Below are 23,576 nucleotides of genomic sequence, written 5' to 3' on the forward strand. Positions count from 1 at the left end.
AAATTTCCGAAAAAAATTATGTTCTGAACGAGATTTATTTTCTCTTTGTTGTATGCAATCATTTCGATCTATTGCATTTATTGTGACAACTACCGTGAAAAAGTAGAATGTCCGTGCAAATATGTATTATGCACCTTCGCTATTACTTAAAACGAGAAAAAAGAATGTACCATTTAAACAACCAAATTGCGGGAAAAAACCTCATGTACTTATTGTAAGTTACTTATGATAATTATTTTTATGTATGTTAATATTAACGCTACGCTCGATAGCAATGTATTTTTTTACAGAAAATGTAAAAATTGAAAAAAAGCGTTGTATTCTTGTAAGCGCACATTTTTTCTTCAATTGCATCTTATATTAATACTGATGTAATTAACCGAATGATTTGCGCTTTTTTTTGTAAAAATTCAAATGCTGAGTATAAAGAAGTTAGTTTTGACATATTATTACGTGTTCTACATATTATTATACTTCCTAAGTAGTTTTAATTTTCCTTATATGTAACCGAGGCACTATATTTCTTGTTTTCTATTTGAAGAAATATTCTATTACCTCGTAAAGAGTATTCTATTCCTTGCATAAAGCACATTGCTTCTTAACTCCATATTATCGAATTTAAAAGAAGATAAAAGAGATTATGAAAAATCTAGAGGAAAAGAATACATGAAGCACGAAGGGTTAAAGAAAAGCTTATGAACGATTATCCTTTTTATTTTTCTCAAATTGATTAGTAAAAGAATGCTAGTAAGTGACATATTTACAAATGAAGTACTCAACAATAAATATGATATACACGAATGGTTTCTGTTGTTACATAACATACATTCTCTATTCAAAATATTTTTCCAGCATTTAAAGAATGAATAAATAACCGTACTGAATCTTTCCATTCCTTATGTATTTCTATCTTACTCGGTAAAACGACGTTGTCCAAGTAATTCTTCCAGAAATTATCTAACAACAGATATCAATATTGAACTGTCAGAGATCATAGAAAAATATCATGTCATACAGAAACAAGGTCGTCTCTATCGCTCATCTGTGCTGATAAACTAAACGCGGTGTCTGTGCTAGCTTCACTATTTAAGCTTTCATTAAGCACTGGCTTTATGTGAGACGCGTCGCTCATTTCTCTCATTAACCCAGCCATATCATCGTCGGGATCAATTTCTTGCATTTCACCCACTACATCGATCTCCATGGACTGACTATCTGTTATCGACATCTCTGGCACTTCCGGTTTTATTTCCTTAAACTGATTTAAACAATTATGTTTATGTTATTCATTACACATAATTACGATAGAGTAATCCAAGCATTTACCTTCATGGATTCTAGTTTACATTCAGATGGTAAATTCATATGGAACACACAATTTGTATCAAAAATCACAGGTACCGGCTCATGGCATTCTATATCTGCCCTAACGGCTCCACAAGCTTTGAACAAAACTTGGTGTTGATCCTGTCAAGGAACATGATTTGTTACAGTGCTGTTTTTAATGGATTGTACTAGAAACTAAAAAATCTTACTTTAAGAATATGTTTACGACAATGTTTTGCAGCAGGTAGTGTTCTCTCCCCGCATTTCACTCCTCCCTCTGTGAAGATACATTTTGATATACTAGGTATTTTCTGCGCAGGCCCTTCAGTTGCCTAAAACAATTTGATTTAATTGCGAAAAATGTTGCTGATATAAAATCAATGATTAGCGTATTACCTGTGCTCTACGTTCTAATGATTTTCTATACAGAATAGCCTCGACTCCGCTTCGTCTGTGATATCGATTCAATGCTTTTAATTTCTCATACATTTTCTTTTCTTTCGCAGTCTCCTTTGGTTGATCATGTATGGCACACAATGTTTCCTTTTCCTTTTTGAGACCATGCAAATATTTTCGTCTCTTTTCTTTCAATGTGTACTGCAGTCTTCTGTATTGATCTATATAAAGTGACTGTAATCGTATCAGTTTTTCTCGAGCGATATATATCACCTCCTCTGCAGTAAAAATACCTGCATGCCTTAAAAAATTAATACTATTTATTTGATAGAAATAAGTTTCTTATCTTTGCATTAAGCAGCTACAAAAGTTGAGTGAGTAGTATTGAGATTTCGGAAATTGTGGGAATTAAGTTACGAAGGATTAAAAGTTTTGGAAAGATTTGCTCAAGCTGAAGCATGCTAGCCAATATTCTACAAGCAGATTTGTATTTTTTAAATGCGTTAGACACTGTAACGTCTGCTGCATAATCGTATCCTTACTTTAAGGGGTCTTCTTGTGCACTGTACAAACTTTCATTATCACTATCGTCTAGATAACTGCCCCTTAAAGTATCGCTTACTACGGTAGGCTCAACATCGCTGTCCGAAGAACTTGCATAGTCTAAAATATCGCATCCACTTGCGTTCACTTTAAACGCGTTAACTTCGGCTGAAGTAAAAGTGGATAATTAATGTTCACAATGCATCAAGTTTGTAATAAAGATTTTAACTTAATTCTTACTGAAAGGATCTAATGTTTTGACTTTCCCTTCTTCATCTTCAGTATCTTCTGTACTCGAATCGGTCGGCTTAACATAATGACTTAAATTAAGTAAAAGCATTTCTGGTGTCTGTGGCAATGCATGCCGCGATGTTGATTTTATACGAGCTATCTGAGCCTTTCGAGTGTGCTCAGCACAATATCTGTAAGACATAAACAGTTGTACGAGGTCTGAGAAATGTTGTGTAGAATGATGTTTACATACGAAATATCCCTTCTATCCAACTTTTGTGCTGGGTTTTGGCATTTTCTGCCATTAGTACTATATACAAAACCGCACTGTTTGAAAGGTGCGTTTGTATCCTCAAGGATATGCTTGGCACAATAATTGTATCCCTCAAGGCAAGACTGTGTGCACTCGTAAGATGCATATAAACAAGCTTGCGTCTGCTTTGGCTTTTTTGTGGCTGTTGTAGTCACAGGCATCTTTTGTGGTTTACGAAACATACCTTGCCTATGTGAAAAAGAACAATATCGATTAAAAAAAGACATCTCAAAGTGCAAAATCAATTTTACTAACCCTTTGCACTCCGCTGTCCCCTCTCAGGGGACATCGTAATTCTAGCATATCACTCGGATGTCCCCTCTCAGGGGACATTCAAGTTTATTAGTGATTACGGGGAATTGAGTTATTTCAGCGCAATTTTTTGAGACATGCATGTTTCCCTGAAGTTTTCTCTTGAAATGGCACAAGAAATCAAATCAAAATATAGTAAAATTACTAAGATATATAAAAAAAATGTCAGCGGGTTTTGTGTCAGAAGAGAACGTGAGAAGCGTGCTCACAACGGTCCAAGCACTTCTCTTGAAAAGAGCGATAAGGAGAATTTGTAGAAGAAAGCTCGGTATGCGAGCATACCTTGCACTGTATAGAGGGTTTTATAAATATAAATAAACAAGTCTAAAACTGGAGGAAATGACTGTTGTCACAAGTCAATAAGCCTGAAATGGATTGTGCTGATCAATACGCTTCGACGTATTGTTTTCTCCATAAGTCGCTGAAATGGTGGAGGAAGTTACTTTTTTGGGGGTTGGAAATGTGTGTCATTAACTCCTACATTATTTACCGAATCTCAAAAGAAACAAATAATCAAACGCCAATGATGCACCACAAGTTTGTCAAGGCACTCATTGACCAGTTGAGAGGTGATTTTTGTGAATCGAGAACACGTCCATCCACATCTTCTGCAGACAATAGATTAGATAATAAACTACATATTCCCGATGTGAGACAAAGAAAACGGGATTGCATTGTTTGTTCTGACAGGAAAACACCTGGTGGCAGGCGTCAAACGACTTATTATTGTCAAACGTGCACAAATCAGGCTGCAATGCATATTGGGGAGTGTTTTAAGGTTTATTACACTGTACAAAATTATAAAAAATAAAATATTGATTTTTTTGCAAATATACATTTCTCGATGTCAACCAATTCATATAAGTCCAATATCATTGGACGGAGTGCAAAGGGTTAATAGTACTTCAACATACGATAAATACGATCCATAATTTCAAATTTACCGCCACTATTCACATAGGAAATCAAAACAAATATATTAATTTCGTTGTTCGACAACATACCAGAAATTAACGATTGTCAAGTACTTAAAAGAAATGTATAAAATATAATTTAGCGCGAACGTATATATCTGCATTTCGTTTTCAAAATGCAAACATGAAGCAAACGATATTTGTAACAAGTGGTACTCGACCGCCATTTTGTACGTGGGATGTTGAATGAAGTTTCATTGATGTATGTACGGATTTCGAAAGAATGAGGCGGACATGTGATTGGTTTTTGTGAAAAATCGGTAAAAAGGGAAACCAGCGGGACTTGAGAAAGCCGCGAGACATAAATCTTTTTAGAAACTCACCGTGATCACTTACATCAAATCCTCCGAAACGGAAAGACAGTGCCAACCGATTCACGCTTGTCACCGTCAACGTTGTTCTGGAAACTTCAGAGGGGGAAAAAGATAATACAGTGAAACGTAAAGTAGTGGCGATCGTGCCGTAAGTCAAACGATTGTATGCAAATCGAGAGAAAATTAATAAATACTTGATAGAGAACGAGCTGGGTCCTTCGGTAGGACCGAGATAACGGGAACGCTACTACAGGGATAACATTGGCTGCGTGCACATACTACTAGCTGAACGAAGGTTGCGTCACTTCCGGGAGTTTAAAGCTCAAAAGTTCTAATTGATAAACTACGTGATTCATACCTGTCGGTAGACTGACAAAAAGTTCAGGTAGGTTATGACGTTGGTTGAAAAGTGTTAGCCGAGTTGGTTTTACGTTACGCACGCGTATTTACTGCTTAGGCGACAAAAAAAACCGAAAACGTGCTCACGATCGAAAAGAATTCTTCTCGATTCTCGTCCCGTCGAACGAGCACACGCTTTCGTTACACTAACCGTGTCGACGTAATTGCATCTTTTCGTGCAACCGTAACACAAGTAGCACTTTACTATTCTCAAAACAAAATGGGGTAAATTTCACGAGAGTGCGTAAAACCGCCAGAGTATCCTCAAGATTGTTACATAAGAGGTGGGGAAAAAATTCGATTTCATCGAAACAAAAAAAAAACAAATACAAGTATTTAAAATAGTTTTTTCTGAATCAGAGTATATATATGTACATATATATATATATATATATATATATATATATAACCTTTTTCTTCTGTAACCAACCTCATAGCCTGCCGACAAAAAAAAATACACTTTAAACGAAAGTCGCTTTAACACGATAATACATGAGAATAAATGATGCGCGCGGAGAATATTTCCGTGCAATAATAGACGCCTTTCAACGTTGATTACCTTGTGTACCTAACATACTATATAGATAGATCGGGTTCTAAATCCGTGTTTTAAATTGCGTGAATTCGTTTCCGAGAAAGTTGCGAGGAGTAAACTACACGTAAAAAGAAAATACAAACGAACAAAACGCAACGGCCCCCTATAAATGAATTTTAAAGTATAAATAAATCCCGTCTACTGTGATGCCCTATCGAACAGACGATTTCATTAACTTATTACAATTATACAGAAAAATCCTGTTTTGTAAAACGAATATTCGAGTATAAATCGAACGAAAAACGAGGCCGATATCGTAACGGTGTCAAGAAGTTCCGTACGAACCTCTGTAAACTATGACAATCTATTATCATATAAATATAAGAGAGTACTGAAGCCTTTGATGCATTTCTGAAGTTGATTTTTTCATTTCCTGCACGAGTCCGAAGCAGTGCGGTGAAGTTCGACGCGTACCGGAATAATTCGAGAAAGAAAGAAAGAGAGAGAGAGCGAGAGAGAGAGAGAGAGAAAGTGAGAAAGAGAGAATGATCACCATTTCCGGGATTTAAAGGAATGGGGCATGTCGGCGCGTAATTTAACAATATTAAAAGCCGACGAGCTTCGGTCGTCGTATCGTAGAAGAAAAGAAAATTGAAGAAAACCTTTTCCTCTTCGGGGAAAGAGGTAGTAACGATTCTCGATAATTCAGACGAGGGGAATACGTGTTTTCCTCTTGATCAAGGTGCGACTATGATCCACTGTGAAAAGTTTCGCGGCTATGAACTCGGAGTGGCGTTTCCGGTTAGCGTAGTGACGTGAAGTTTCCAACGTGTCGCGATCGTGCGTTTGTGCTCGCCACCGCCGCCGCCGTCGCGACCGCCGTGAAGTGCGCATCGTTAGTACCGAGTTGTGTGTACATATAAATGGCGACTGACGAAAAATGGTACTTTACGAAAGAACAGCTTATAAACACGCCGAGCAGAAAATGCGGCATCGACGCGGATAAGGAACTGAGCTACCGGCAGCAGGCGGCCAATTTCATTCAGGATATGGGACAGCGGCTCGTAGTGTATCCTTTTTAACGAGTGCATGGTTCGGTTCGGTTGCGTGTTTCTCAACCTCCCTTTCCCCCTGTCCCTATCAAACGTTTCACGGGTTCGCACGACGATTTTACTCGTCGGGTACCGTTGCCGCGAACGATCGCGCACCGCCCCGATCATTTCCCCTTACGTAACGATCTCTCGATCGTTCCGGAATTTCGTCCTAAACGCGAAATACGTAACGTGTTGTAAACATGAGTGACGTGCGAAAGAAGAGGTCACGCGTCACGATGATCGTTCTCCATATTGGAGTTGCTCCGCGTTCCGTTCCCAGTGCATCAGGAATTTCCGGGATTTTTGTGCTATTCGACACCGTCGCGTTCCATAGAACACGTCCTCGGTACCCGCAGAACGTCGAGAAGAGTTTTCTTAGCTGAAAGGAGGACAGGGAATAGGGTCATGGAAAGGCTGCATTGTTTGCCAAGCCAAGTTTGACAGTAGTACCAACCAAAGGCACAAGTTTCTGCTAATATTCCTTATGCAAGTACATTTTCCTTGTATTTTCAGTTTATCTTTGTTTGCGCATCGTTCTGTTGCATCAAGAGTCGATCTAGCTTGCCAGCGACAATGTTATTGTCGATCGATGTATGTGAAAAAATGTTCAATGGCTAATCAGCTCTGCGAGATTCTTATCATTGATGTTGTTTTGCGGTCGATACACTATTCCAATTCTTTCTTACTGGTATCATATCTTAATCAAAATATTACGCTGACGCTGGACTGATCTTTGTACTGTCAAATTCATTTTTCAGAATTTCAACGATTCTTCGTTACTATTGTAGAAAGTTCGTAGCTTCATCGCATAACTTAGGCCGTCCGTCCACGATGCGTCGCGTCAAAGACAAAACTCAAAGTGTATGTATGTGCAGAAACTAATGCGCAATGACGCTTCGTGGACAGACGTCTATTATTTCACATTGGTTGCAGCACCGAAGCGTACAGCAAGCGATATTTTGTTGCTCTGTGGACGGAGGGCCTAAGTGTACGCAGGATTCTCGGCGCTGGATGAGAGAACATTTATGAGACGATTCTTCAGGACAGTATAAAGTCAAAAATAAAAAGAATTATAGTTTCAGTTTCATTTTTAAGTTATTAACGATCAAAGTCAACCAATAGCACAGATGCAATAGTTCGGTGTCTCTATTGATGAATCCAGAAAATATTTGGTTGTTAATAACTTAAAAGCAAAGTTGATATCATAATTCTTCTATTCTTGATTTTTGTCTTTCATTGTTCTGTAAGATTGTCCATTAAATTTTCTCCTACCAGTCGCCAGACACCTTGGGTAATTTTGCATTCGAGATCGAAATTTTATATTTGGAAGATTATTTAACAGAATTGGTATCTTTGAAATGCTTGGTAGATCTTTCCAAATCATGGAACATAGTAACCATTTATGCTCTCTATAATATTTTTATGTTTCAGATACATGTTTGTCATAAAATTCTTAATTGCCATACCAGTTGTGAGAACTCCAACAGATTCTTCATATCATTTTGAATTAAAAGCTATTAAGTGTATCTCGAGATTATTGGTTCATATGAAGTTTATTTAGAGAATTATAATTTCAATTCTTCTTCTTCTGTTCTATAATGCAATAGTATTCTTGTATCAATTTTATATACTGAACGTTTAACGAATATGTAGAGTACTTATCTCATTTGTATTATTCTCTTCTCTTTCTATTGTAAGTTATTCTGAAGATTTCATTTATGTGCACGTTTGATCAAGATAATAAATAGTCAGAAATCATTGAACAGAAACTATTGATAGTATATTCATAGTATGATACAAACAGTTGAAAAAATAAGCTCAGAAGATCTTTAGATAAAAGGCAAGAATACAAAACACAACATTGTGATTTAGTCAATCAAGTTTTTTATATTAATGTAATTTACAGTTTAAATAAAATTTTTTAAGTATAATCTATTGTTCCCTCTATTTTCTAATCTTACCATTTAATGTAACAATCTTTTCATATATGAATGCAGTTTATTACTTACATATTTTTTTTATCTTTTTTTTTACTTTATCTTTACAACCTGATAAATCTATGAATGCATATTTTACCATATAAAATGATTACTTCAAAAAATTTTCGTATATTTCGATTTATCTTACGAAATACGCATTAAATGTTTTGTGTATCTCCTGTGTTATAAGATTTCAATTTCTAATACTCTACGTGTTTTTCTTCGTTTCGTTGGCGAATGATTTAATCATTTAACTTGGAAACGACGCTGTTTACTGTAAATAATCTTTAGAATTAAAGATAAGTGTCGAATAGCACAGATATTCCTTGACATTTGAACAACGAAGTGTACGGTCACTATTATATTAAAAACTAAAATATAACAGGCAATTTATTTGATATTTTCCTTAACTGGTCTATAACAGATCGCAATTATGTATCAACACAGCAATAGTGTACATGCACAGGTTCTACGTATTCCACTCGCTGTCACAATTCCACAGGAATGCAATAGCAGCTGCAGCACTATTTTTAGCAGCAAAAGTAGAAGAACAGCCGCGCAAGTTAGAACATGTTATCAAAATGGCACACCTGTGCCTCCACAGAGACCAGCCCCCACCTGATATCAGGTCCGAGGTAAGATTACGAGAAACCAATACAAAAACCGAAGGTAAATTGTTGGCGCGACAAATATTCAACCACATGTTCATTTGTAGCAATATCTTGATCAAGCTCAGGACCTGGTTTTCAATGAAAATGTCCTACTACAAACATTGGGGTTTGATGTCGCCATTGATCATCCCCACACACATGTTGTTAGGTGTTGTCAACTGGTTAAAGGTATGTATATCGTTGACTTGCCTTGAGGTATTATGTAGTTTCCTTTTCCAATCGTTTGTAGATGTTGCAACTACATGAAAAAGCTTAACAAATGAGAAATTACAAGACAAGTTTTATATTATAGGTGTCTAGAAATATTAAATTCTATTAATGTTGTACACGTTTTTTTGCAGCGAGCAAGGACTTAGCCCAGACTTCATACTTCATGGCATCTAACAGGTGGCTACACATTATTTCCTAGTATCTCTTACTCTTAGCAGTCTTCTGGTCAAATAGATGCCAGCTGGAGCATATTTCCAAGCTAAGACTGTCAGGCAAATAGCCACTGGCGCAACATTCTGACCTGTTCTCACATCAGAAAGCAAAGTAAACGTGAAATGGAATTGCATAGGAAAATTCGATCTGCTGCTTGCTGAATACAACGATACACATTAATGATAGAGAATTGGGCGAGACATTCAAAGACGTTGCGCGACGTATCATGAGAACACGAGAAAGTTTACTTTGATTTCATGCGTTTTCCGAGTTCTAATGCGAATGTTTAAATTGTCAACAGTAACTTTTGGGGAGGAATGTTGCGTTGCAGTCGCGGTAATGTCTGATTCTAAAGAGAACGTATGCCAAAGCGAAACGAAGTTTATTTCGTAAACTAAGTTCACGATGAGGATTGCTTAATCGAAGGTAAATGAAATATTCTTAAGGACTGATCGTTTTCTCTTAAATTACGGTATATTGTCCAGTTTTTATTTTTATATTTACATACACTTATTTTTAAGCTGTAGATGCACAAAACAAATTTTGAAGAGTGAATGAAATGAATGTGGAAGCAGTGACACGATTGAGTGAATGCATAGAGGTATTTAATGATTAAAGAAAAAAGAAAAAGAGGACAAGTAGAGATACAATTAGAATTTATTTATGCTACAAATTGCAGTGTTAGAATACAGTTAGGTTGGTTTACAATCTGGTTCCAATACGTTCAAATCTTATTTAACGAACGAACGATCATTAAATAACACTTGAACGAACTTGATGAAATAATTAGTTTGGATCAAGCCTTAACCTATTTCTGTTGCAAAAAAAAAACAACGTAATTGAAATTCTTGAAAGCTTCTGCGAATCTTTTTACTTGAAACAATACGTTCTCTCGAGTATATGAAGATATCGAATAAAAATATGGATTATTTTAGCTTTTTGTTTTTATGTTTTACATATAATGGAATATGGTACAGTTGTTCACTCTATCATGGGATTATGTTGGGGCAAACTTCGGTAAAATTTGTTACGATACAACAGTGTCGTAGGGCATATACTGACAATCACGTATGTAAACAAAAATTTCCTATAAATAATTTTGTACAGCTCATCGCGACAATGGATTATCGATGTTATCGCATTAGCATGTGTTCCTTTTTCACTGTTTTGGAAACGTACTCTTTGGAATTAAAAAAAAAGCAAAAATTGCTCTCACAGACCGAAACTTCTAATTGGAAATAATGTAATCGTTTTGAACGAATCGTAAGAAATTCGTCCTGGTTTTATCCCGATATTACCCATGTTTAATGGAACTTGTACTTCACTTTTTATAGTACAGTTCTTTTTATGCCCTGGGTTATATTACATGGAACAGTCGCTGGTACACGAGACGCCGAAGTTTCCTATCGAGCTCATGAAATCATTTTTTCTTTACAGTTTACATTTGACGACAATGTGTCTCCAGTACAAGCCAACTGTAGTCGCCTGTTTCTGCATACACCTTGCCTGCAAATGGTCCAATTGGGAGGTAAATCATTCGAACTATTATCCAAAACTTACCGCCAACGCTTCCAGGTAACAGAAAACACAATCGATTCAAACGTTGGAATTATTTTCGCACAGATACCGCAGAGTACAGAAGGAAAGCATTGGTTCTGGTACGTCGACAGGAGCGTCACTTCTGAACTTCTTCAAGAGCTTACCGCAGAATTCCTCCATATATTTGATAAATGCCCCTCGAGATTAAAGAGGAAAATCATGAGCATATCCGCCACTCAAAGTCCAAGCATCAATCATCCTAGTTTACCAAATTCACCTTTTGTGAGTATCTCTGTCTGGACATTAACACTTTAATTATCAATCGCGACTGAATAATCTCTTATAGATCAGAGATCGATATAATAGAGGACTTCTTAACTCTTCAACAGTTTTATTTCACTGTGGAAGAGTTAACTCGACGTCATACGAGCATTAAAATGATGGACGTTGCAACGAAAATACTTTATTCAACAATTTTATTTTTCATAATTTTGAATCTACTGACAAAACCAACGCTCGTGTGACTGCAAGTAAAAGTAGGAACACACTACTATCACAAACAAGTAGTTGCAAGAGGCGTGATAGTAGTGCGTCTCTACCTTCCGTAACGTACGTCAAAATTGACCCTGACCTTAAGGGATTAGATTGCTGTAGACTACTGTCTCTTTGAGGAAGATGATTCCACTGAGGTTCGTTTGCAGGACGCGGAGCCTCGCAAAGTGCAATCTCCGGCGACGACAGCCGATGGTGGGCCAACATTCCATACGAGTCGACCCCATCACACGGAGAAGCAAGAAGACAAGAAGCAGCTTGCTTCGGCTCCATCAAGACCGCCGGTCGACTATCGGGAGTACCGCGAGAAGAAGGAACGGGAACGCTTAGGAAGGGAGAAGGCGGCAGCCCCGACGACGGCCACCATGACCCACGGGTCGGACATGAACATTCATCATTCACATCATCACAAGCCTGTATCTAGTACAAACGTGTTGAATAAGCATCCGTTGCCGCCTGGACAGAAGGCGCTTCATCACAACCACCACCACCGACCGGAGGTGAAGGTCGGCCAGCCGGTACCGCAGAGACACTCGAGTGGTAGTCAAGCTAGGGAACCAAATCGCGATCCTAATAGGCAGAGGTTACAGCGGGAGTACAATTCGTCGAGCGGTACGAGTAGCAGTAGTAGCAGTAGTACTCTTCATTCGCATAGCCACGCAGTGTCGAAGGAGTCGAGCGCGGAGAATTCCTTGACGGACTCCGCGGCTCACAGATCAGACGTCGGGTCGTTGCCGGAGCCGGGGTCGCACGGAACCATGCAGGAGAAACTTAGTAATAATAACCATAGTGTGCATAGATTAAGCGGCGTAGAGAGTAAGCACCAGGGTCACGACAAGAGGATGTACGACCCGAGGCATAAGCCGGTGGAGCATCGAAAAGACAACGAGCAAAAGTCGTACAAGTACCCGGACCCGTCGAGGGTGGACCGTCAGAGAAAGTCGGACTCCCTCGAGCAGAGGTGCGAGGAGGTGAGGAAGATCATCGAGAAGCCTTTGTCTTTGCCGAAGCCGACGCTCGACGCGCCGTACGCTCCGAACGCGCAGAAACCGACCCACCACGCTAAATACAATCAACCCGAGAAACTGCAACCCGGCGGGGTCTCCGTCGACGGGAAACTGATGGCCGGCCAAGGCTCGTATACACAGGAGAAGTCGCCGACCGGTTCCAGTTCGAGTTCGTTACTCTCCCAGAAGCCATTGTCTTCGAAGACGGTGTCGAACCAGCACACCGCCCACGGTGTGTCGCAGATATTGAAGGACACGATCAAAAATGGTAGCTCCCAGGCGTCGAGTCTGGCGTCCCTGAACAACCTCGACGACCCGAAGACGGAGAAGAGGCCGCGACACGACGAGCCCGACAAGAACTCGTTGGACTTGCAGCAGGGCGTGTTGCAGACGCCGCCGAACAAGCACAAGTCTCTGTTCAGTCCGGAGAAGGTGCCGACGCCGCGCGAGTCGCACTCGCAGAGGCCTAAGTCGAAACAGAAGACGCCGCCCTCGGCGGCTAAAGTTCCTAAGCAAGAGCGCGTGTCGGACGCGTCGATAGGTTTTAATTTAGTGTCGCCGTTCGCGAGCCCGCCGGCCGTGCAGCAACCGGAGTCGCTCTCGATGAAGCGTTCGGGCAGCAGCGAGGTTTCCGCGTCGTCGCACAAGAGGCATCGTTCTGGCAGCGCGAGCGAGAGCGGCCAGCCGACCAAGGTCAAGGCGGAGGACACGTCCAGCTTCGAGGCGGCGAAGATGCTCGGCAGAGTGCCGGAACTGATACAGCCGATCCGTGACAATCCGTCGAACGGCAGGGCCAGTCAGATCGTGAACGACGTCAAGATGCCGGAGCTGATCAAGCCGTTCGACGTCGAGCCGCCGATGCAACGGTTCGTCGGAACGCAGCATCAGCAGATGTCGTCGAATAATCCGCAAGGGATGACGAACGGGCTGGACACGGGGAAACAAGAGTCTCAAGAGTTCCACGCGAAGAAGGACACGTACAAAGCGGACGTGAAGAAGATCGAGCAACAGACTAAACAGGAATATCTGTCGCCGATGAAGTCCGCGCAGAGCATAAGCGCTCTCCTCCAGGAGCCTTTGGCACCGATGCCGTCTCTGCTACAGGGCATGCAACCGTTCAACCAGTCGATGGTTCAGCAACAAATGCCCCACGAAATGTTCCAGCAACCGCATATGCAGCAGCCACAACAACTACCGCAACACCAACAACACCAGCAACAAACACAGCAACCGCGACCTATGTCCCCACCGATGTTGCTAATGGATCATCAGGTCCCTGTTCAAACTCAATGTTTGTCCCTGCCGACGGTCAGCGAGCCAGTGATAGCTTCGACCGTCGACATAAGCGCTATCTCCGGACCGGTGCAGAGTACCACCGAGTCGATCGTCTCTGTGCCGACGTCGACGACGACGTTGACGGTGCCGGCGCCGGTCGAGGAGAAGAGGTCGGAACACCATAAGAGCGAGAAAAAGAAGAAGAAGGAGAAGCACAAGCACAAAGACAAGGATAAGACCAAGGAGAAGCACAAGCACAAACACAAGGACAAGGACAAAGAGAAGCATCGCGAGAAGGACAAGGAGAAGGGGGGCGAGGAGGCTGTGTCGACGGTGCCTATCAAGATCACGATACCGAAAGACAAGCTGAACCTGAGCACCGATTCAACGGGCGGCCACGTCGCCGGGAACGCGGTGTCGATCGACAAGAACAAGTCGCCGCAGAACACCAGCATCAAGATCATTATACCGAAGGAACGGCTGAAGGGCGCGGAGAACGTGTCGAGCTCGCCGGCGCCGTCGGTGGTGCAGGGCCCGTTGAAGATCAAGATCCGTACGGACCTGATGTCGCGGAGCTCGACGGGCGCGTCTTCGACGACGAACAGCTCGGGCAACGTCGTGCCGGAGTTCGCGAACGAGAGTCGGAAACGTGAGCGGGCCGACACGAAGGAAAGCCCAACGACCAGTGTACCGCCGTCGAAGAAGCAATCGCAGATGTCCTCGGCGGGCTACGGGCAACACCGACCGGGCGAACGGCAGAACGGCAGACACTATAGTTCAGGCAGCAATAACAAGGTACGTGGAGGCGGTAGAGGCGGCCGCCAGTATATCGGGCGTGGTCCACCACCAGCAGGATCGGCGGGCCATTACGGTGCTCCCGGCCAGCGCGACGGCTACTATCAGCAAGACACCTACAATAGTAACAATGCTCGTAATCCCCATCATCCCCATCCGTCGTCCGGCCGCGGCGATCCAGGCGGCGGCGGCGGCGGCTACTCGAGAGGTGGCCCCGTCAACCAGTCCCAGCCGGACCCCTATTTCTTCGCTAACTATCCCCCACCCTCGATGTACAACCACCCCGCCGGATACATGTACGAGTCCGTCATGTACTATCAGTACCAGCAACAGTACCCGATGTATCCGGCGGGGAACGTGATCATGACGCCAGACGGCGCCATCGACACGTCCGTACCGCCGCCTTCCCTACCGCAAAACATGCGACAGAACCAGAGCATGATCCCTGTCCCGTCTGCTCGGCAGGAACCCAAGACACCGCCACCGTTGCCGAGCGGACCACCCCCTAGTTCCTCGCCACCGCCACCCCCGCCACCGGAATAACGTTCGTACGGAAATCCTGTCTTGTAGTGGACTTTCAGAGGTAGTTTCCAACGTAGCGTTTGCTCACCACTTCAGCCACTTCTTCGTTCCCTCGATTCTATCGTAGTATAGACCAGAGTACTGTACTCCCGGACTTAAGGGCTTCCTGGACAACCCCGAGGAAAATCTGCCTCGGTTCGATAACGGTTCTTCATTGTTCTCGAACTCCTCGGGGCTGTTCGTCAAGCCGAGTTGGAATTTTTGTTGGACATATTAAGTCAGCGCGAAAGTTCCTTGGATTTCAATGAGAAGTCGGGCATGAACTTTTGCACCGATGTTAACTCTTAAGCACTTTTAATCGCATCCAAACGCTCGTGTTAAGAAATCCTGGGCATTAACTCTTGCACAATGTTAATCGTAACCAAAAGCAGATTGTTGTTTTCAATAGTAGTTCTGCTTGCTGGAGTCTGGACATGATGTCAACAGTTTGTGGATATTGTCGTTAAGAACTAGATCTTTTTCAGAATCGAATGTTCATTGCGGACCAATTCTCAAGATATCTGAATTTCTCGAGCAGTGTGCAACGTTTAATGCTAAAGGATTGATGAAGTGTGCTAACTGCGCTATCTTCTTTTGATTGTCGTTCGTGCTCAGGGGGTGAAAGTAGTCCTGAAAATTTGACTAGGTAGTGGAAAAATTATTTGTTGAGCAGATGAATTACCTAGCAATCTTTTTGTACGGGCGAAGCGGACGTTAACCCTCTATGATCCAATTTGTTCCAAAATGTATATAATGTGAAGAGGGTTTGGAAAGTATATGACTGAAGTTGAAAAGACTGTAAAAGCCTAACCAAGATATTCATTGGTTACATAAAAAAAAAGAAACAAACCATTGTTTGTTGTCATTATTTGCGATGACTTGATGCGATTTGTCAGGTAAATGATAAATGCATCATTAGAATTTGTTTTTAGAGACGGGAATTATTTATAAGTTTCAGGATTATTTTCACCCTCTGGTTATGAGTGATGGACTCTAGTAAAAAATACGCGTTAAACATCTTTCTCGAGTCGCATACTTTTTGCAAAGTTTCACAAAAATCGTTGCTATTTAATCAGCGTCCCTGATTGAGTTAAACTATGACTCCCACCGACAAGACACATCAAATTATTAAAAGAAATGTACAGTAATGCAGAAACTTTCTCCATAAAATAATGTTGACCTTTGCCACGACGCCAGTTTCTAGAAGAGATTGCAAAGTGGCCAGTGAGGAAAGCTAGCACTAGAACCACCGATTACTGAGAATCCTAAAATGTACAAAAAAAAACAAAAGCAAATGTAGAAGAGATTGCAAAGTGGCCAGTGAGGAAAGCTAGCACTAGAACCACCAATTACTAAAAATCCTAAAATTTACAAAAGCAAGAAATTCTGAAAAGTGTGACTCTAGTAAAGTGAATCAATCTATTCAACAATGTTTTACAGAGACATCTTTACAATTTCAAGCCGTACACAGAAAACTATTGTCTTCAGTAGTTTAGCCAAGCCAGCCAAACTCCTTTTCTGGCCGATGATAGTTATAGATAACAGATTCCTCTGATTCTTGAGTTTCACAATCCCGAAGATGCCTATAGATGCTGATGATGACGATAAGAAATGCGTTCTAAACAATGTTTTGATACCTTCAGCACATTCAACACAGTGAATTCTCGATATATGTCAACAACGCGGGACTTGCCAGCGTCATGTATCGTCCAGGAGACATACACGACCCTAATTATATTTACACTCCTCGGCGTCTGACGCCTCTCGAGCTTCGTGGCTCCTCACGGGGTATACCCCTCGATAGTGGGGATAATTCCGCGACGTTTACCGTCCATGCTTTGGCGACATATATAGAGAAATCACTGTATATAACAATTAAGTGTGGACTGTAAGTGCAGTTAAATGACTAGCATCCTTGCAATGGAATGAATCTAGACCCTTGACGGCTTAACAATACTCTGGTGATTTTTTTCTGCTGTGCAGAACCCGAAGTCCTAAATTAGAGGATAGATCAGAATAGAAACTGCTGTTGGTCAGAATAGAAACATTTGGCTCAACGGGGTTTCCTCAATCCTTACAGTCTCAGTGATACAAGTTGATTATTTATCACTGCTGATTTTATGAATTTATCAGGACAATGAATTGTTGCAACTTGAAAGTTGCAAAACGATTGGAAGAATTCAAGAATACGTTATTTTCGATCAACTAAACCTAAAAAGAAAGGAAGAAATTCCTAGGTGGCTTCTATTTCTTGGAATTTTTATTCTGCAGTCTATTTGTCACTGCTCTGGTGGGTCTAGCGTTGAATTTGGAGAACAGTTTCCGTCGACTGTGCCAAGCGGTGCAATATTTTTCAAAAATCCGGTACCAAGAGACAGAAACGAGGAAGAGAAGTGGCTGGACCTTTTGACCCGGTCTCCATCCCCCCTTCTTCTCCCCTTCCAGTTTTGTGAATGGTAGAAGTAGCAGCATGCCGTACGATCTCTATCCCCTAGTGTTACGAATCACAATGTTTCGATCTTTCCACCTTTGTACCTGTAGCGCATCTCCTTAGAGTAGTTATCGAAAGTGAGTGCGGGAGAGTCTTCGTCGAAGAGCGAACGCGGGGGCCTCGACGGTCCTCGGGATCTAGGAAGAGAAAGAGGATCGAAACAGCGGCCACGAAGATCGAGCAACGTGACAGTGTCGCGATTCGTTGAAGAGTCGAACAGTGCCCGACTACTGACGATGATTCAGGATGAATACGAAGTGCCGGTTGTCGAACGGATATAGTTATTCTAGGGGGAGGAAACAAGCTCGCGGTGATCTATAGAGATCGAGACAAATGGAGACGCGCGGACCGTTCGATGCAAAAGCGGCGTAACTGAAAATAATTGCCCGCTGGACAAGGACCAAAGTGTTTTTTTACGCTACTGGAAAGAAGAGTTTCTTCGTAATCTCATTCGCTGACCAATGTTGCCTTGACCAATAGCAAAATTATGCGCGCCTGGTTGTTACCAGACTGTGGCTTTATGACAGAAATGAACGCGTCCGATATAAAAGTGGACAGCTAGAGGAATTTAAAAACGTTGTTACATTATTTTCGACTATTTTAAGACGATTGAAAGAGAAAGTATATTTTTATTTAACTTCAGTTTCTTATCATTTTCATTTTGCATCGGTTACAAGGAACAGAAGCCAAACCGAAGCTTCGTTCTTTTTTTTTTATAATTTTATTAAGTTGAGCCTAACGCATCGATGTTCTCAAATTCTTTTAAGTTGTCCACTGTGCCAAATTGCGCCTGCTCATTTTTGTCATAAACGCATCAAATCACTGTTCCTCTAGCTTTCTTTCCAGCATAATACAGTAGAACCTCGATTATCTGAACAGCTCTGTGTCCGAATTCTCTGTTATCCGAACGTCTTTCACGTTTCAACTATTCGATATAAGACGGTCCAGCCGCAGGACAATTTATCGCATAAGTGCCTAAATAAGTGCTTCACAGTGCCTAAATAACAGTTCCGTTACCCGACACACCCACGTTACACTGATCAGTTCGGTTAACCGAGGTCCCACTGATTCCTCGAACAGATATTCTGGGAAGTTGAAACCAATGTCAAAAATTGTATACAGCGACTTCTCGATATACATGTCAACAACACGGGTCTTGCCGGCGTCTTGTATCGTTCAGGAGACATGCCCGAGCCGTGTTTACATTCGAGGCCTCTCGTATACCCCGCGGTAGTGGGGATAATTTCGCGACGTTTATCCTCCAGGCCTTGGCGACATATACAGAGAGATCACTGTATTCGCTTTCTGCAAAGATAGCCAATAGACTGTCCGCCGTTTTTGCATTGAACTGTTCGTACAATTTTGAGGGGAACGTGGTCGAGAGTGTGAAGCACTGCCAGACAAATCGAGGGGGAAGCAAACGTAACTTCCGGTCACGGTGAAACGTGCCGGTGGATCCTAACGACCTGCTCAATCGCGAGAGAGATAGGCCCTTTTTTTCAATTCTTCTGTTTCTGTTTATTTTTTTTTTCTTTTTCACTTCTTTCCCACCCCCCTTCTTTGTAATATCGATTTCACGTATCGAGGAGAGCTCGCTTCAGGGTGGTGAAGTTCCTTTGCTGGCAAAGGGTCACAGGGGGGGAGGGGGGGGTGTCACGTTTTGAAACGAATGAACGATTGAGGACAGAGAGAAAGAGAGGGGGAAAAACTAAAAAAAAAAACTAGAAGAAAAAATGAAAAACTTATTACAAAGTTACTTAAAAAAAAAAAGTATACACACAGATACACGGATACACTACAGTCGCGCGAAATCTGTATACGTGAACTAGAGTAAGAGTACACGTGCTCGTATGTGTATTATCTCGGTGTGTGCTGCTCGGAAGTGTTCGTAAAGTTCTGTGTAACTTCGTTGGCAAGCATTGTACATCACTCTGTCATTGTTTTTGACGCGTAACTATTCGAGGAACTACCGTGCACCGATTATCACAGGGTTGTTTCGCGATCGAGGATCGGTTTCGCAGTGATCGTTCTGCGAGAGATCTAGGGACTCGGAATCGCGAGGAACACGATCGACGAACCATGCGCGATCCGATTTTTCTTGCATTCGTGACGATAAGTTGGATCGACAGGAGCGGAGGAAAGAGCAGATCGAGCCGTAGAACTTTTCGAAAAGTGTAGATATTTTTGAGAATCGTTCCCGGAGCCGAGAAACTGGAAAATTGTGGTTATTTCGTTGATTGACCAGGTCGTTTTGCATAGTGATCGCGAACAGCGGAAGTAGGGACGTGATTCTTGATGTTCCGGGTCCATTGAGGTCTTCAGCAATTTTTCTAGATAGGATTATTACTCTTCTCTATCCACCGATTTATTAAAGTTAAGCTATTTGGGTTAGTCGAGAGAAATTGAGAAGTCTTTGAGGCTGGGTCATAATGGACCCGGGCGTCACAGTGCGAGGGCTACACAGGGAGAACATAGATTCTCTTGGTCCGATTCTTCCACTTTTATACCGTTGCATTTAATTGTGAACTATCTCAAACGATTAAAAATGAAAGAAGGACATCTCGAAGGCGTTTCTGATGAATTTAAGGTGAAAACAATTTTTCGGTGATCTACGGACTGCAAATTTTTTACACGCGTTGCTCAAGCGATCATAGAATCCCCCTTTGTTGTGATAATCTGAGAATTTCAGTCTTTTAAAATTCTATCATAAAAGAAATTAGTGAGTCAATTTGTTTTTCGATTCTTCGTTCAAAATAACATCTTTCTCTTTTCGCGTGATAGTTGTAATAGTTGCAAAAATTCTTTACGTTCTATAAAACAGTGAAACTATGAAGAGATTATTATGATAATTATCATTATTAAATAAAAAGAGAATATTCCCGACAGAACTAAAAACAAAAGTGAAACAATTGTCTAGCAATTTTATTGACGCTCTCCCACCGTAGAAAGTACAGTGATTTTCAGATTGTTTAACAGTTAATAGAAAGCTAGCATGAGTTTGAGACTTTACCCAGGCAGTCCGATGATCACCGAGGATCTATAGATCTACAATGATTGAGTTTCTCGTGTCCGACTGTGGCTCGGAGCCCAAGAAACCGAAGTCAAGAGAAAACAAAAAAGAACCGGTCCGTTCGTCGTGCAATTAGTTAATAGTTTCACCTAAGAATTTTATTTTTTACACTCTCCTGTACAATAATGCTTGGAGTTCGATTGCCGTGCGTGTCTCGTGAGTGTATGTAGTTCGTTTTTATATTTATTTCGAGTATCGCGGCGCGCATGGGACCTTTTTTTATTCTTATTAATAATAGACGTACACAAGGACACACACACACACACACAGCTACATATATATATATTCACATTTTCGACAATATATACAGAAAGAAAAAAATGGGGAAACAAAAATAGGAATAAATAATTGCTATAGAAAGGATATTATCTCAGGAACGCGTTGAAAGAGAGCAAGAGAGGGAGAGAGAGAGAGAGAGAGATAGGAAGAAAGAAAGAAAAAAAATAGAGTGTGTGAACCAGAGACAGTGTGACATTAATATATTATAAAGATATAAATATATATATATATATATATATACAAATATATAAATTTATTAAGAATGCGTTTATATATAAACACACGAATGCACGGCGCGTGTCATTTGTGGTTGCCATTTTTTTTTTGTGACGGACAAAGTAGGAGAAAAGGAGCTAAACCTAGAAAGAATAACGAGAGAGAGAAAGAAAGAGAGAGAGAGAGAGAGCGAGAGAAAGAAAGAGAAACATATTCTTTTAATCGTGCCCGCTAGCGTTAAATAGCGCCTCGATGTCATTGTTGTTGATTGTTACAATTATTGTCGCTAGTACCTACTGCTCTCGACGTAGACCATTTACATGTGTACTGTGTGATTGCTATGATCGGTCGCCTCGTTTCCCAGGCCTTTCCCGCCGGCAAAAATTCCGGAAGGCGTTTCTCTTTTCAAAAAAAAAAAATCACTATCCGAATTCGCTATGTACGATTTACAGCGTCGCGGACTTTTCGAAAGATATTCCCCCCTCCCCCGAGAGATCGAGGCCCGTTCCGTTTATTATAATTGTTACACGATCGGGGTTGGTCGAAACAACCATACAGTTCGGAGGATTCAGGAAGAACGCTGGGATTTTTCGTTCGTAGACGAATCGCCATTTTCTCGTACGCGAATCGACGAGCATCGACCCCCCTCCCCCTTTCCCCAGGATTTTTCGGAAATTTTATCGACTGAATATTTTGTTGCGCGACTCGGAACATTGTTCTCCGGATCCCGAAGCGGGCCCGCGTTCTTCCTGAATGTAAAAAGCAACGAATAACCTTTAGGCGTTAAGGACCTCTCTTTATCCTGGCCTTAAATTAGTGTCGGCGTTGTAACGAAGAAGGAAAGAGAGCGAGCGAGAGAGAGAGAGAGAGAGAGAGAGAGAGAGAGAGAAAAAGGACCGAGAAAATGTGTAGCGCGCAGGAGATCGATGATCGAAGGCTCCAGAGATCGAACGGGATCGGCCTAGTTGTTTTCAAAGAGAAACATAGAAAAAAATAAAAACATTATATATGTGCAATTGTGGCAGTCGTACGAAGACAAAATAATTGCTAAGGTAAATTATGTAGGTTTTGTACTCTCCGATAGTGAGATTAAAAGAAACGAAAAAAAAAAAGAAGAAAAATGAAGTTTTTTGAAAGAAAGAGTTATTATATATATATATATGTGCAATACACATATGTTTACGCATATATATATATATTTATATCTATATATATATTTATATATAGATATATAGAGATACATTTACGATATATTATTAAAATATACATTAATTAACGATACAAACACGAGCCCACGTATGTGACCAGCGATCGATACGAGTGATAAACGAAAATACGGACGTTGATATGCTACGGAAGAGGAACGCGGCAAAGAAAGATGTGTAACAAATTGCGAAACACTGCATTCAATACTGTACACAATGTATCATCAACCACTTGTCGCGTACGTTGCCTGTTTCTTTCTATTTTTTCTTTTTCTACGACAAACATCTGCGTTCCACGGCGTATAGAGAACACTTCTCGCATCGGTTCCACGGGAACCGATTCGGACTTCCGGTTTACGGTGTCGAAGCCCGCAGAACACGACCGGGTCATTTCGAAAGGTGAATCGAAAACTGTTCCACGGAACATTCTGCTCGAACTTTCCCCGTGCGATTGCGGGAAGCACTATCTTTTCAAGCACTATCTTTTCGTTGCTAAAACTCCATTTTTCTCCGCATCGATCGTTCAGTCATTTCCTGTGACACTGATATCGTTAAACACGTCTGCGAACTCCAATTATTTCAAAGCAATCAACGCGACTGATGAACGTGTTCGTCGACAGTATCGTATTAACCCTTTGAGGACAAACGTTGGTACATTTTGCTGACGTCAGAATTGAAAATTTCTGACAGTTGCAGACATTTAATTGTGCACACGACTGGGTAAATTTGTGACAAAAATGATATATATGCAATTTCGTACAGCAGGGAGATTAAAAAGATGTAGAAATGTTATTACTATTTTCACTTCACAGTAGGCTCCTGTGTAACGTGGTCGACAAAATTATTTAAAAAGACGACGTACAGGTGACAGTAAATTTACAAATAATCGTTTCGAAAGATTGCACACGCTTGCTGTCACGAGACATGCGTATGTACAGTCTTTTCGAACAATTTCTTTACCACGTTATACACAAGTCATGTTCTAGTTATCGATGAAAAGATTCTTCTAATCTAATTTCTGAGGAAAACGTTGTTGAAAAATCCTCGAAGGGTCAATCGTGTCGACGTCGATCGAT

At 41.3% G+C, this 23,576-nt stretch overlaps 2 protein-coding genes and 1 long non-coding RNA gene across 9 annotated transcripts; 2 read left to right on the forward strand and 1 right to left on the reverse strand.

The window, feature by feature from the left end:
- Positions 1-693: 693 nt before the first annotated feature.
- Dgt1 (KAT8 regulatory NSL complex subunit dim gamma-tubulin 1) lies at positions 694-5,129 on the reverse strand. 6 transcript variants are annotated; one of them, XM_076797396.1, is made up of 9 exons: positions 4,960-5,129; positions 4,419-4,502; positions 2,750-2,998; positions 2,506-2,687; positions 2,265-2,433; positions 1,723-2,038; positions 1,536-1,658; positions 1,327-1,467; positions 694-1,258 (listed from the first exon to the last, which is right to left on the reverse strand). In XM_076797396.1, exons 3-9 carry the CDS (start codon positions 2,989-2,991, stop codon positions 1,010-1,012), a joined length of 1,422 nt encoding a protein of 473 aa, XP_076653511.1. In that variant the 5' UTR covers positions 2,992-2,998; positions 4,419-4,502; positions 4,960-5,129; the 3' UTR covers positions 694-1,009. The 6 variants fall into 6 exon arrangements, with proteins under 6 accessions (XP_076653511.1, XP_076653478.1, XP_076653494.1 ...); XM_076797363.1 differs by having other exon boundaries at positions 4,432-4,502; positions 4,604-5,115; XM_076797379.1 differs by having other exon boundaries at positions 4,604-5,115.
- Positions 5,130-6,042: 913 nt separating this feature from the next.
- Positions 6,043-21,221, forward strand: LOC143359349 (uncharacterized). Of its 2 annotated transcripts, XM_076797249.1 has the most exons (7): positions 6,043-6,412; positions 8,841-9,051; positions 9,132-9,255; positions 9,429-9,474; positions 10,948-11,038; positions 11,134-11,331; positions 11,751-21,221. In XM_076797249.1, the coding sequence occupies exons 1-7, from the start codon at positions 6,267-6,269 to the stop codon at positions 15,219-15,221; spliced, it is 4,287 nt and encodes a 1,428-aa protein (XP_076653364.1). In that variant the 5' UTR covers positions 6,043-6,266; the 3' UTR covers positions 15,222-21,221. The 2 variants fall into 2 exon arrangements, with proteins under 2 accessions (XP_076653364.1, XP_076653373.1); XM_076797258.1 differs by lacking the exons at positions 6,043-6,412; positions 8,841-9,051; positions 9,132-9,255; positions 9,429-9,474 and adding an exon at positions 9,497-9,936.
- Positions 6,407-7,953, forward strand: LOC143359492 (uncharacterized). Its single transcript, XR_013083124.1, has 2 exons — positions 6,407-6,923; positions 7,869-7,953. It is a non-coding gene; the product is annotated as an uncharacterized LOC143359492 (long non-coding RNA).
- Positions 21,222-23,576: the final 2,355 nt, after the last annotated feature.

The sequence above is a fragment of the Halictus rubicundus genome, chromosome 1, assembly GCF_050948215.1.
Source record: "Halictus rubicundus isolate RS-2024b chromosome 1, iyHalRubi1_principal, whole genome shotgun sequence".
Classification (NCBI taxonomy): Eukaryota; Metazoa; Arthropoda; class Insecta; order Hymenoptera; family Halictidae; genus Halictus; species Halictus rubicundus.